The following is a 15,695-nucleotide window of genomic DNA, read 5'->3' on the forward strand; positions in this document are numbered from 1 at the left end:
GCCTGTATACTCAGCTTTTATTTTATTTTACTTATAAAACAATTGCCAAAACACAAAGTTTTAAAAAACACACACAAACACAGTAAGCTTTTATTCCTTCTTTTGTTGCAGAAAATAAATAATGGTCACATATTCCATATGCTTATCTATAAAATCATTTCTAAAAATGTCATCTACTGGATTCAACAGTATAATTTTTTTGGCTTTTCAATTGCAGGTATCATTTATTTTATTAAATTTTTCAAGCACTTAGGCTCCAACAATTTTGAAAAAAGGCTATTTGTGAGCTTAAAAATCTTATTCCAAGTTATATTTCAAATGAACTAAAAACAACAGGTCTTAACTTAGTTTATTTAAGAGGAGAATATAATTTTTCTTTTATAAAAATTGCCAAAAAAAACTCTGAAACATCCAAACTGACATTGGAAAGTTGGTCTGTCTTCATAGGAATTAAGGAGAAGAAAGGAACAAAACACAACGCCCTGGGAAACCCACCCCATCAGGCGGCCCCTCACAGTGCGCACGCTCACATTTCCAGTTGGGCCCTGGGGAGTCTCACGGCAAGGAAGCTGTTCAGTCATCTAAACCTATATTTCTGAAAAGGTACGACATGGACTCCCCGTTGTGAATCCGACGGATGGCTTCTGAAAGGATCATGCTGATGTCCACAGTTTTAATTTTGGGGCACTGGAGCTTCTGGATTTCATGTGGAACTGTATTGGTGACCACCACCTTGGAATCAAGAGAAAAACACCAAGAGCATCACAAAACCAAGCAGCTCCTGGCTTGACCTGAAAATCTGATATATTGTCAACTCTCTGAGGAGGACAGTGGGTCTACCATACCTTCAGTTTTCAATCGGTGTGAATGCTGTCTGCGTTTCTTAGAGATTAAGAGCTGATAACCCTATACCCACGAGGGCAGCTATGGGCAAAAAGACTGTGTTGCCAAGTGTTGGCAACAAGCGCTGGCAAGGATGTAGATTAACCGGAATCCTCATACACTGCTGGTGGGAATGTAAAATGGTTCAGCTGCTTTGGACAACAGTCTGGCAGTTCCTTAAGAGTTTAAACACAGAGGTCCCATGTGACCCAGGAATTCCACTGCTAGGTGTGCAGCCAAGAGAAATGAAAACATGGGCATATAGAAGCTTGGACATGAATGTTCCCAACAGTATTATTCACAATAGTCAGAAGGTAGTAACTACACAAATTTCCATCAACTTACAAAGAAACAAAAATGTGTTCTAGCCGTTCAATGAAATATTCAGCAATAAAAAGAAATGAAGTTCTGACACAAGCTACCACATGGATGAACCTTGAAGACATCATGCTGAGTGAGAGATGAGAGACATTAAAGACGGATATTGTATGGTTCTGTTCATATGAAATACCAGATTAGGAAAATCTTACGAGACAGAAAGTAGATTAGTGGTGCCTAGGGCTGAGTGGATTGAGAAGAAACGGGGAGTGACTGCTAATGGGGATGAGGTTTCTTTCTGGGGGGATGAAAATGTTCTAAAATTGTGGTGATGGAGGCACAAGTCTGTGACTATACTAGAAACCACTGTATTTATGTACTTCAAATGGGTGAACTGTATAGTATGTGAATTATATCTCAATACAGCTGTTATTTTTAAAAGTTAAGATTTCATAAAACCAAAAAAAGAAAAAGGAGAGGGGCCAGCCTGCTGGCTCAGGCGGTTAGAACTCCATGCTCCTAATTCCGAAGACTGCCAGTTCGATTCCCACATGGGCCAGTGGGCTCTCAACCACAAGGCTGCCAGTTCAATTCCTCGAGTCCCGCAAGGGATGGTGGGCAGCGCCCCCTGCAACTAAAATTGAACACGGCACCTTGAGCTGAGCTTCCGCTGAGCTCCCGCTGAGCTCCCAGATGGCTCAGTTGGTTGGAGTGCGGTTCGACTCCCGCAAGGGATGGTGGGCTGCGCCCCCTGCAACTAGCAATGGCAACTGGACCTGGAGCCGAGCTGCGCCCTCCACAACTAAGATTGAAAGGACAGTAACTTGACTTGGAAAAAAGTCCTGGAAGTAAACACTGTTCCCCAATAAAGTCCTGTTCCCCTTCCCCAATAAAATCTTTTTAAAAAGAGAGAAAATAAGCACTTTTCAACAGCTACAAATGGAAAAAAAATACTCACCCTTCTTAAAAAACAAAGAATGGGAATAATATTATTATTTATAATACATACTCCCTACTTCCAACATAGGCCTCAAGACAGCTTATTATTTTTTTAACAGGACTTTATTGGGGAACAGTGTGCACTTCCAGGCCTTTTTTCCAAGTCAAGTTACTGTCCTTTCAATCTTAGTTGTGGAGGGTGCCGTTCAGCTTCAAGTTGTTGTCCTTTCAATCTTAGTTGTGGGGGGTTCTGTTCAGCTTCAAGTTGTTGTCCTTTCAATCTTAGTTGTGGAGGGCGCAGCTCGGCTCCAGGTCCAGTTGCCGTTGTTAGTTGCAGGGGGCGCAGCCCACCACCCCTTGCAGGAGTCGAACTGGCAACCTTGTGGTTGAGAGGACACGCTCCAACCAACTGAGCCATCTGGGAGCTCAGCGGCAGCTCAGCTCAAGGTGCTGTGTTCAATTTTAGTTGCAAGGGGCAGAGCCCACCATCCCTTGCGGGAGTCGAGGAATCGAACTGGCAATCTTGTGGTTGAGAGGATGCGCTCCAACCAACTGAGCCATCCTGGAGGCAGCTCAGCTCAAGGTGCCGTGTTCAATCTTAGTTGCAGGGGGCAGAGCCCACCATCCCTTGTGGGAGTTGAACCGCCAACCTTGTGGTTGAGAGAACATACTACAACCAACTGAGCCATCCGGGAGCTCAGCGGCAGCTCAGCTCAAGGTGCCGTGTTCAATCTTAGTTGCAGGGGGCGCAGCCCACCATCCCTTGCGGGAGTCGAGGAACTGAACTGGCAGCCTTGTGGTTGAGAGCCCGCTGGCCCATGTGGGAACCAAACCGGCAGCCCTCGGAGTTAGGAGCACGGAGCTCCAACCGCCTGAGACACTGGGCCGGCCCCAAGACAGCTTATTGAAACAGCACATCACAGTGAGATTGCTGAAGCAGACGTGGCCCACCAGGAATCATTTAGAACCAGCACTAGGGACAAATACGTACTCTAACTAATTATTGCGACTCGTCATTTGGTATTTGATCTTCCTGAAGACTAAGGCAGAAATGGAAACATAAAGGGTTATATAAATCTCATGACCTGTAAAAGGGAGAACAGCTCCCAAAGGAAAAAAATACCTCTCCACGGGTATCACAGAATTCTTTGCACCATTCACATAGAATCAATGTGCCGAGCGCTGGGGGCAGGGCTGGACCCGCAAGGCCTGCACGGCGACCCCTGGAGGCACCATGTGGTCACCTTGTGGCTCTTTTCCTCTATAAAGAACCACCCTCATTGGGAAATAAAATTTCCAAAAGTTATTCTAACTACTTTTAAAAATAATAGCTTTATTGAGATATAATTCACATACCATAAAATTCACCCTTGTTTTTAAGGTGGACAAATAATTTTATGTTCTGCATTCAAATACATGTCAAGTACTGAGAACTTTTTCCATCAATTTTCTCTAAAACACTGAAAACCATGATGGTCTATTCTGTGAACAGCCCAAGGATAGAATTCAATGGTTTTCAGAACATTCGGAGCTGTGTTTACTGTCTCCCCAAAAAGAAGCCCTATCCCCCTGAGCTGTCACTCCCAGTTTCACCCTTCCCCAAACCCCTGGCAACCACTAATCTACTGTCTGTACAGATGCCTACTCGAGGCGTTTCATGTAACTACTTTTAATTTTAAAAAGAAAGAAAAACACTTCAAATCTTGATTTATCAACCCTAAGCGCTATCTACGGGTTACTACTCTGAAAGGAGGGGAAATTCGCCTCTCTCCAGTTCTCCCACCCCACACCTCCTAACTTGTTAATTCTGCCATCACTATTACATTGTTCAAAGCTTTTCATCTACTGTGCAACTGTGATTTGTGTGTAAGTCTGTATGAAAACCACTCACTTCTTGTGAACAGGAACCTGGCTCAGCCGCCAGTCACTGCCTCAGCACCCCCACAGGCCCATCCACTGGTGAGAGCGCCCTCTCAGGGACCCCGGCAGGCCTGTCAGTGAGAGCGCCCTCTCAGGGACCCCGGCAGGCCTGTCAGTGAGAGCGCCCTCTCAGGGACCCCGGCAGGCCATCAGTGAGAGCGCCCTCTCAGGGACCCCGGCAGGCCATCAGTGAGAGCGCCCTCTCAGGGACCCCGGCAGGCCGTCAGTGAGAGCGCCCTCTCAGGGATGCAAGAGCACCTCCAAGCGCAGGCTCCCCACAGAAGAGCTCTGGCTACTAGACTCACACCTGCCTCTGCTGTTCTTCACGCCTCCTCTCCAACGTCCACTCTGCTCAAAGGAACTGGCTCCACCAGGCCCGTGTCCCCCTTCCTCTGGTCTGCTCTTTCTGAGGTGCCCACACACAGCAGCTGGGAGAACGCCAGCTGGTGCCACACGGACAGACCAGAGAGAGCTGCCCGGGCCTGAGGGTGTCTCCCTCCACTTGACATGTGAATTCTGTATCACTGACTCTGCCTCCTGGACCGCCTGTAATGTCACTGCAGTTCTCAGTCCGTGTTGCCAGCCGAGCGAGGAGGCTGGGTTATTGATCAGAGCACGCAAGTCTGGCCTTTGGTCTGTTAAGGCATCTTGAACCCATCAAAGATGATAAACATAGGGCCAGGCTCAAGGAGATCTCATGTGAGGAGTAGAAAATTGGGATTCGGATAAGTTTGACTCATTTAAGCTCAATACCCAGCACTTCTCTTCGAGAGGTAATAAAAATGTGATTTACACACTCAAGCCCCCGGGCTACCTGGCTGGCTGCGGACTGAGCGAGGACAAAGCAGGGCGATAAAGCTGGACAGCCTTCCTTCAGCCGCACTGGGAGCCGGGGCAGCTTAGGAAAACTGCCCCGTTGGCCTTCCTCCGACTTTCAGCCCACAGCGGCTGCAGCAGGGAGAGCGACGGGCTTTGGCATCAGGCACGCTGAGGTCTAAACCCCAACGCACGGCCTTGTACCTGTCGGACCTTAAGTCACCTAACTTTTCTGAAGCGCAGTTTCTCATCTTGCTAAAAGGGGTGGGGTTGGGGGCCTCTGACACAGCCCCTGCACGGAGCTCAGGGCGGCAGGGCAGGCTCGCCCGCACGTGGCCTGGCTGTTACCTCGTCAATGGCAGATTCTTCAATCAGTCGGGGAGCATCTGAAGATAACAAGCCATGCGTCGCCATCACAAAGATTTTATATGCACCTCTTTCCTTCAAGGTCTCTGCTGCAGCAAGAAAGCTGTCAACATCATCGATTATGTCATCCTGTCAAATTACAGATTGAGCAAAATGTACATGAACACTTTTGCAAAGGTGGGTTTAGACAACCAGGGAAGAGAAAGGGTCTAATTCTATGACACATTTGCCGTTCCGTTTTACCACGTCCAGAGAGCGTGGTCATGTGGCTCCGTCACGGCCCCACTGATCCCCTGCAAGCCTTGCAGTTCTGTCATTTACAGGCATCTACTCTCTCCACCACACTCAGTGCTCCTGGGGTCCCCCTCTACGGCCCGATGTCCAGAACTGTGCCCTCACCATGCAGGTGCTCCAGAAATGCATGCTGTTTTCTTTTTCTTTTCTTTTCTTTTTTTTTAATACACAGTAAAGCTGTTAGAAGATGCTTTGACTCTGGATGGTTCTTTCCTATTTTCTTGCTGCTTTTCCTTATTTTCCAAATTTTCTCCATTGGGCATATGGGAAATATGCTTTTTAGATGTTTTTATAATGGGAAAAACAATAATTATTATTTTTAACAATAAAGCCAGTCCAGTGGTTTCCAATCTATGGACCACAGATTCCCAGTGTGCGATAATAGAAAATATATATGTTGGTCTCTGCCCTTAGTTCCTGGCACAGGGCTCCTGAAACCCCTGGAATTTCCTGAGTGACAGCAGTGTCTTTTGTTCTAATGAGGTGACTCTGGGTGAGCCCCAGGGTGGCTCCTGGGTGGGGGCTGGTCACCAGGAAACCAAGCCATGACTGGAAGCTGGAATTGTCAGCCCCAGCCCCCACTTCTCCACAGACGGGGGAGGGCCTGGAAATGGAGTTAATGATCGATTGTACCTACGTGAGGAAGCTCCGTAAAATCCCAACAGCACGGGGTTCGGAGAGCTTCCAGGTTGGTGAACACAACCACGAACCAGGAGGGTGACACACCCCAACTCCACGGGGCAGAAGCCCCTGAGCTCGGGACCTCCCCCCAGACGTCACCCCGTGTATCTCTTCATCTGTCTGTTCATCTGTGTCCTTTATCACAACCTTTATAACCATCTGGTAATAGTAAGTATTTCCCTGAGTTCCCGGAGCTGCTCTAGCAAATTAAGGGAACCCTAGGAGGGGGTGATGGGAACCTGTGATCTGTAGCCAAGTCGGACAGAGTTGTGGGTAACCTGGGGACCTACTACTTGCAAACAGCATCTGAAGTGTGGTGGCAGCAGTCAAGTGGGACTAAGCCCTTACCCTGTGAGTTAAATTGTAGGACACCCAGTTGGTGTCACAGAGAATTGCTTGGTGTGGGGAAAAATCTCCACACATTTGGTGACCCAAAGTGAAGTGTTTTATATTGAGCAGTGAAGGAGACACGCAGGAGGGAAACACAGGAGGTGGAAACCGAGTCTTTCCTATCACAATCGGGCTCCCAAGCTACTTTCAGCCCATTGGGGCATCAAGCACTGTCTTGGGTTGAATAAATATTCATGTATTTATTACATGCATATATACGCATACACACCAGGGGTGCCAAAAAAAATGTCTACAAGTGGACACTTTGGTCAATGCTGCTCAAGCAGTAGTTCGCTGTAATCAGAAGTGTCTGAACGCTGAGCACCTCTTGTCATTGCAGAAGTCAGACATGACTTGTATTCATCTTTTGTTATCGGTACATATTATTACAATTTTTACAGTTTTTTACTTTCTTAAACTGTGTATACATTTTTTGGCACCCTCTGTATATAGTATGCACATATATTTTATTCTTTTCAAATATATACTGATATTACTATGATCAAAGAAAAAAATACATATATTACTTTAAAACCACTACTGGTAAAATGGTACAGCCACTCTGAAAAATAGTTTGACAGGTTCTTATGAAATTATATTTGCAATTATCATGTAACACAACAACTGGACTTCTGGTCATTTATCCTAGAAAAATTAAAACTCTATTCAGACAAAAACCCATATATAAATGTGCATAGCAGTCTTATTTCTAACAGCAGAAAACTGGAAACAACCCAAATTTACTTTAACAGGCAAGTGGTTAAACAAACTACAGTACCTACATACATGGAATACTATAGCAATAAAAGAATGAACTATTAATACACAAAACAACTTGAATGGATCTCCAGGGAATCATGTTAAGTGAAAAAAAATCAATCTCAAAAGGTTACATACTGTATAGTCTATTTATAAGACTTTCCCGAAACCACGACTATAGAGACAGGACAGATTTTGTACTGCCACAGTTAGGGGTCAGGAGGGCAGGAGCTGGGTGTGGCGATAAAGGGAGCTTTTTGATGGAATAGTTCTGTTATCTTGATTGCAGTGGCGGTTACACAAAGCTACACATGTGATAAGACTGCAGACATTTACACACACACAACACTGGTGCTCTCTGAAGCAGCTCTATGGATGGGGTGATATGAATTTCCAGACTGTGTTACTATATACAGTTAAGCAAGAAGGAGGAAACTGAGTAAAGAATGTGCAAAACCTCCCTGTAGTTTTTTGTGTTTTTTTGGCTACTTCCTATGACTCTATAATTACTTCAAAATAAAAGTTTTGTATTTTTTAAATGCAGTTGAAGCAGAAAGGGAAAAAAGTGCTACTTAATTCATAGCATCTTGTTTCTACAGACTTTACTAATTAAGGAGTAATGGAGAGCGATCACCCTGTACGGTGACGTCAGAGATTTGCTAACAAAATTACAAGCACTGGAGAGAATGTGGGGCCCCCTATGGAGGCTTGGTAAACAACTGCTTTGGGAACAATTCGGCACCACCTAGTAAAGCTGGAAATGTGTGTGCTTCAGACTCAACAACTCCACTCGCAGACACTAGAAAATCTTGCATGGATGCACAGAAAATAGGTGTAAGAATGTTCAAAGCAGTATTATTTGGAAATACGAAAAATTATGTGTGCAATGCCCAGAGAACAGATAAATAAGTTGTGTAATAGTTATGCCATGGAACACCACACAGTGAAAAAGAATAATGTACAATTAAATGTTACTACACAGAGAAATCTCAAAAGAGTGAGAACAAAAGAGTCACAAAGTACACAAAGCCTTCATTATATAAACATCAAAAACATGCAAAACAAGACAACACAGTGTTTAGGGACACATGCACTCCTGACGGACTGTAAGGGTAAGTAGAGGCACAAATGCCAACTTCCGGGCTAGTGACCAGCTCGGGGGGGAAGAGAGAAGACAGGTGCAGTGAGAGTCCTCCATGATGAGTGCTGAGCACCCACGTGTTCATTTTACTCTAATCTAAGCTACACAGGCATTAAATGTATTCCTTTTGTGCAATGGTTTTGTGAAGTGTGAGAGGATGTGTGCTTTAAACATTTATAATCAATTTTGTACCCTATTTTCATCACACAACAATTTATCATGTTATAACAAACAGTCGCACAATATTTAACGAACTAAGTAGCTAGCAATTTCTTAATAAGTTAATGATATCAATTTTCAATTTTTGGACCAAAGTAACCAGTTAGCACAAGGCACCAACTGAAATGAGACTTACCTTGCCGTCCTACTGCTCCCATACAAGTAACAAATAAGTCGACAGAATGACAAGTAATAGTAAGAGAGGCTTACGTACCACAATGATGGCGATCCTTCCTCCCACATCGCCAACAACTGTGATTGGGGGCTTTTCTTTAGGAATCAGCACTGGTCAGAATAAAACACACACACACACACACACACACACAAGTTTCTATATTAAAAAGTAAGTCAAAGCCTTTAAAAAGTCAGTGTCTCATGATAAAAAGACCCAAAAAACTAGAAATAGAAGGGAACTTCCTCAACCTGATAAAGGGCAACTAGGAAAACCTCAGAACTAACATCATATACTTAGTAAAAGACTGAGCGCTTGCCCCTAAGCCCAGGAACAAGACAAGCAGGCCTACCTCCACCCGCCGACCCTGTACTGGCTATGCTAGCCGGGGCGATTACGCAAGGAAGGGAATCAAAAGCATCTAGAGGGATAGGAAGAAGGAAAACTATCTCTATTAGTAAATCACATGATGGTACATATAGAAAATCTACAGAAAACTACCAAAGTGAATATACGAGTTCACCAAAGATGGAAGGTACAAAATCAACACGCAAAAATCAGTTGTGTTTCTACACACTAGCAATGAACAATCTGAAAAGGAAATTAAGAAAACAACTCCATTTACAAAAGCATCAAAAAGAATAAAATACCTAAAAATAAATGTAACCAATGAGGTGAAAGACTTGTACACTGAAAACTACAAAACACTGCTAAAGAAATTAAAGAAAACAAATAAATGGAAAGACATCCCATGTTTCTGGATCAGAAGACTTAATATTGTTAAGATGGCAATGCTCCCTCCCCAAAGGGATCGAGAGATTTAATGCATTCCCTATCAGAATCCCAACGTCATCTGTTGCAGAAATGAACTGAGAGTAAAATTCATATGGAAATGCAAGGGACCTAAAATACCCAAAATAATCTCAAAAAAAAAAAGGAAGTATAAAGGTGGAGGGACTCACACTTTGCTATTTTTAAACTTACTACAAACTTTTATTTTACTTATTTTGTTAATTACAGTTCACATTAAGCTTGATTAATCACAATACTGTGGTGCTGGCATAAAGATAGAGATCCATGCAATAGAATTGAGAGCCCAGAAATAAACCAAACACCTACAGTTAACTAATTTCCCCCAGCTTTATGAGATATGACTGACTTATAATACTGTGTGCGTCTCAGGTGTACAACCTGGTGTTTTGAGACACAAATGCTGCAAAATGATCACCACAATAAGGTTAGTTAACACATCCGTCACCTCCCATGATTGCCTGTGTGTGTGCAGTAAGAACACTGAATATCTAGCAATTTTCAAGTATTAATACAGTATTGTTAGGCCAGCCCGGTGGCTCAGGTGGTTGGAGCGCTGTGCTCCTAACGCTGAGGTCGCAGGTTCGATTCCCACAGTGAGCCAGTGAGCTGCGCCCTCTACAGCTAAGATTGTGAACAGCAGCTCTCCCTGGTGATAGGCTGCCGTGAACAGCCGGAGGTTGGTGTGGGTTGGCGTGGGCTGCCGCGGGCTGCTGTGTGCTGCCATGAGCGGCTATGAGCTGCCATGAGCGGCCGGCATCCGGGGAGAGCTGCCATGAGTGGCTGTGAGCGGCCAACCAATGACTGGCGACTGACTGCCTGGGGGGGGGGGCCCACAAGGCTCATAATACCAGCGTGGGCCAGGGAGCTGTGTCCTACACAACTAGATTGAGAGACAACGGCTTGAACCAGAGTGGGGGTCGGCAGAAGACGGGGGGAAAACACAGTACTGTTCATTATAATCACCGTGATGGTCATTAGATCCCAGGAACTTCATCTTCTAACTGGAAGCTTGGAGTCTCTGACCAACATCTCCCCATTTTCTCCTTCCCCAGCCCCTGGCAGCCAGCATTCTACTCTCTGTTTCCATGAGTTTGGCTTTTTTTTTTTAAAGATTCCACATATAAGTGAGATCATACAGTATTTGTCTTTCTCTGACTTATTTCATTTAGCAGAATACACTCAAGGTCCACCCATGTTGTCACAAATGGCAGGATTTCCTTCTTTCTTATGGCTGAGTAATATTCCACTGTGTATATACATATTTTCTTTTTCCATTCATCTGTCGATGGACACTTAGAATTGATTTTTGACAAAGGTGTTAAGACCATTCAGTGGGGAAAGAATAGTCTTTTCAACAAATGGTGCTGGGAAAACTGGATATTCACATGCAAAAGCATGAAGCTCGAATCCTACTTTATACCAGATACAAAAATTAATTCAAAATGGATCAAAGACCTAAAAATAAGAGCTAAAACTATAAAACTCTAAGTAGAAAACCTGGGCGTAAATCTTCATGACCTTGAATTTGGCAATGGATTCTTAGATATGACACCAAAAAGCAAGTGACAAATATAAAAATAAGTAACTGAACTTCAAAATCAAAACCTTTTGTGCATCAAAGGCCACTATCAAGAAAGTGAAAGGACAACCTACAGAACGGAAAAATGTATTTGCATATCATATGCCTGATAAGAGTCTAGTGTCCAGAATATATAAAGAACTCTTACAACTTAACAATAAAAAGACAAACAACCCAATTAAAAAATGGGCAAAGGATTTGCATAGCAATGTCATTAGCCATTAGGGAAATGAAATCAAAGCTACTATAAAGTGCCACTTCACACCCACTAGGATGATGATAAAGACTAACTGGAACTTAAAGCAAACATAATCAGTTGGGTGGGTCTACAAGAGGAGCTAGGGCTTATGGGAGTTCTCACGCCTAAGCAGTCACCAGAACCCTACAGGAGGAACTCCATGTTTATCATAAAGCTCTACGGTTCTAACTTCCCTTTCCCGTAAGTTCCGTTTCCCCACATATAAGTGCCCCTCCGCCTTGGCACACAGGCCAGAGAGTATGCACATGGCTGCCTCGTCTGCACGCACTGGGCTGCAATCCTTTCTGTTCCTGAATGAATCCTCTTTGGTGACAGAACACCTAGTTGATATTATTTTTCAGTCGACAATGACTATAACCAACAAATCAGAAAATAAGTGTTGGTAAGGATGTGGAGAAACTGGAACCTTTGTACATTGCTGGTAGGAATGTAAAATGGCATAGCTGCTATGAAAAACAGTTTGGTGGTTCCTCAAAAAGTTCAACATAAAATTACTATATGATCCAGCAATTCTAATCCTAGGTATAGACCCTGATGAAATAAAATCATATGTCTGCAAGAAACTTGTACATGAATGCACATTGCAGCATTATAGCCAAAAGGTAGAAACAACTCAAGTGTCCAACAAATGGACTATTATTCGACCATCAAAAGGAATGAAGTAGTGGGACACGCAACAACTTCGATGAACTTTAAAGGCATTACGTTAAGCGAAAAAAATTGGACACAAACAGTGTCATACTGTATGATTCCACTTATATGAAATAAGACAAATTTATAGGGACAGAAAGATCAGTGGTTGCCAGGGGGTGTGGGGGTAATTACTGAATGGGTAGGGGTGCTCTGGGGTGATGAAAAGTCAGAAAGGAAAAAAAAGACTAGAAACGAACGGCAGACAGTGCAACACTGTGAATGCACACTGTGCCAGTGAGCCGTACACTCGGAAATTGTTAATTCTGTGCCATGTGTCTCTCACTTCAACTTTTTAAAAAAGTCAATGTCACTAAGGGAAACAAATTACAAGGACTGCTCTGGGTCTCCACCTTGGCACCACGGACACTCTGGGCCACATAAGTCTTTGTTGTGAGAGCTGTCCCTTGTGTGGCAGGACGTTTAGCAGCATTCTTGGCCTCTACTCACTAGATGCCAGGAGCAACCACCTCAGTTGTGACAGTCGGAAATGTCTTCTAGGGGACAAAAGCCATACTACCCCTGGCTAGCTGAGAACCACCGCTCTAGATTTAAAGAGACTAAACACAACTAAATGCCATATGTGAACCTAGGTTGGTGTGTGGGGGAGGGGACCGAAATGTACAGCCAAACAAAGCAAGATAAATCCCAACATTGAAGTAATTTTTTACATTTTCAACACTCCTTTTCCCAAGCTCTTGACCTCTATGCTGGTGAAAGAGTACAATGGGATAGCCCTGTAGGAAATCAGTGTGACAAAGAGCCATATAAACAGTCATACCTTTGACTCATTCATCTCACTTTTAGAAACTTATATGAAATAAGCCGAAGTATGAAAAAAGTTTTTTATCCACGTATGTTCACCGCAGCATTATACTGGCAAAGACTAGGAGAAAACACAGATCTGCAGCTACGCACCGGTTGGGCAAACTAAGCCACACCCAGAAGATGGGATACTAGACAGCCATTATGAATGCTGTTTACAAAAGTGTTAACGACTTTGAAAGACGTTGTAAAGCTGGGAGAAGACGGCGACATGCGCAGTTATGGCATCAGTATGGATCGCAGCTCCGGGAAAACAGAAAGGAAAAAACTGAAGAGGCTCCCTAAGTACTGATTCAGTGGATTAAGCACAGATTATTATTTTCTGCTAACTTTTATGTATTATAATGTCTTGAATAATTATGTGTTTATATTCTGAAAAAGTATTTTTAGTTTTCTTTTTTATTTGGCATTTTTCAACTTAAGAAACCAGAGGATACAAAATAATTTTTAAAATCTAATGATAAATGTGAAAATGCTTTGACATAATCAAAATCTCAAAATATATATCTGAGATGCCATACGACTAATGCCTTCTTTTCCCTTAATATTTGCTATTAACTTAAACAAGCATTATATACAGGGTGTCAAGCCATAAAATGTGCAGAAGAGTTCAATATGTACGATCTGTGAAATTAAAATTCTGGTATATTCTCCCAAAAGTCCTCTATTTATCACTACTTGAGTCAAATGTAAACATGAAAACATTATAATTAAAATGAAAATCGTGAATGAAGCAAGCTGAAACATAAAGGGCGCATAAGTAGATAAAGGAATGTTAGAACTTAGTATCACCCAGTCTGTCCCCTCGTTTTCAGATGGGAAAACAAGAGTTCTGTTTCTGCAGTCCAGGAATGACTAGCTAGGACCACACTTAAAGCTAATGCCTGAAAGTTACAAAGGAGCTGGTGCATCTAAAGCTTGCTGGCAGGTTTTGAACACAGCCTGCAAAACCCCCAAACAGGAACGTCCTTGCCGCTGTGCTCAGGGAAATGGCTCGTGCCACCCAGGGGCCAATGGGCCCTCATAGGGCTTCCTGAAGGGGAGGCCAGCCATAGGCCTGAGTGCCAGCAGCCTGGTAGCACAAGCACACACCCACCAATGAGCGGAAAGCGTGACTAACAATCCTGAACCTGGCTCCATCCCCAGCTCTCCCTCCTCTTTAGACCCCATTGCAAGTGGAAGAACTAGAAGAGAAGAGCTTTGGACTCGGACACGCCACCCCCACCCACAGCAGCGATGTAGCTAAACCGCAAATGTAGGCCACATGTAATTTTAAATTGTAATAGCCACACTGCAAAAGCACAAAGAAACTGGTGAGATTATTTTTAATAAGGTATTTTACTTAATCCAATGTATCGGATACCATTTTAACATGTAATCAATACAAAGATTAATGAGATCTTTCACGCGATAGTTTTCACATCCTTCCCACTCACCCCATTCCAGTGGGGAGGAGCCACAGGTAACACAGCCCAGCCTGTGACATCAAAGCCCTGCCACCATGAACTTGCTTAACTTTGTCAGCCTCCCAAATCTGGCCTCCCTATTTCTTGACTCTGTTCCCTGCAATCTATCCCAACATGGTGCGGGCCTGGACGTCTGAACGCACCCACCCCTCACTGACTGCCCCCAGCTCCAGAGCTTCTGCAGCGTTTTACCAGGTGAGTATATTCAGTGGCACTCAAAGTCCTCCCCCATCTGCTCCGGCACAGTATTGCTCCCTTATCCGTCTCTCTTCGCTCTAAGCACCTGGTATTACGGGTGGTGCCCTTCCGGACCACAGCACCGCCAGGCACAAACCCCAGCCCCTGCCTCCAGAGCATCCAGAGCATCCTGGCACCCGCTTTAACCCACGCCTCAATGCCTCCTGTCTCCGCGTCAGCTAACCGAGGTCCACCATGCGCAGCCATGCCCAGCCGCAGTCTCAGCTCCTTCAGGGCTACCCAGCACACTATTTCTTTCTCTGAAATTTTCTCTACTTACAAATGAGCAAACTCCGAGACAAAACAAGAATGTGAAGGGGTCCAAAACACCCCACAGCGGCATAAAAATTATTTTGAGCTGAAGGCATTTGAGTTTGTGAAACCCCTTATTTGCCTAAAAGCAGAACCCCCCCCCCACACACACACACACACAGAACTCAATTGTCATATATCCCCTCCCAGGAAGGAACAACCAGTGAAGACTGACTCTTATCACCTACTCCAGAAATCAGCACCACACCCAAACAACTCTCCGTAGTCTCCTAAGGGCTCATCTTATCTTTCCAAAGGTCATTTGTTCTCTTCTTCCCCTATTAAAATGGTTTATAAGCCGCAAATTCTAACCTTCTCCTAAAATTTGTCTTTTCTCTTGCTAATCTGCCTTTTGCCGGGTTTCACTTGCAGGCCCTGAGCACTGAATATTAAAGAGGGTAGAAGAAAAGTGTTTCCTCCCCAACAGACTCAAACAAAGGCAGCTTTTTTTTTTAATTGAAAAGATGTTATTAAAGCATGAGGGCAGTTTCTTAAAAACAAAACCAAATTCCCACATAACTCCTACCACACAGCACAGCAGCTGTTCACCCTGCATAGCCCTTCCTGGTCCTTGCACAGAGATAGGTACACACTCTCCAGTTCTGCCTTTTGCACAT

General features: G+C 44.0%; 1 protein-coding gene across 4 annotated transcripts in view; it reads right to left on the reverse strand.

The window, feature by feature from the left end:
* The window catches only part of PRPSAP2 (phosphoribosyl pyrophosphate synthetase associated protein 2), a 45,597-nt gene continuing 29,902 nt past the window's right edge, over positions 1–15,695 (reverse strand). For all 4 annotated transcript variants that reach the window (XM_074320756.2, XM_074320755.2, XM_019753769.3 and 1 more), the window contains 3 exons: positions 8,940–9,010; positions 5,224–5,370; positions 1–732 (listed from right to left, as the gene is read on the reverse strand). In XM_074320756.2, coding sequence (XP_074176857.2) covers positions 574–732; positions 5,224–5,370; positions 8,940–9,010 — 377 coding nt within the window. In that variant the 3' untranslated portion in view covers positions 1–573. The remainder of the gene's footprint in view (positions 733–5,223; positions 5,371–8,939; positions 9,011–15,695) is intronic.

The sequence above is a fragment of the Rhinolophus sinicus genome, chromosome 12 (assembly GCF_057876585.1).
Source record: "Rhinolophus sinicus isolate RSI-liver-muscle chromosome 12, RSI-T2T, whole genome shotgun sequence".
Taxonomy (NCBI): Eukaryota; Metazoa; Chordata; class Mammalia; order Chiroptera; family Rhinolophidae; genus Rhinolophus; species Rhinolophus sinicus.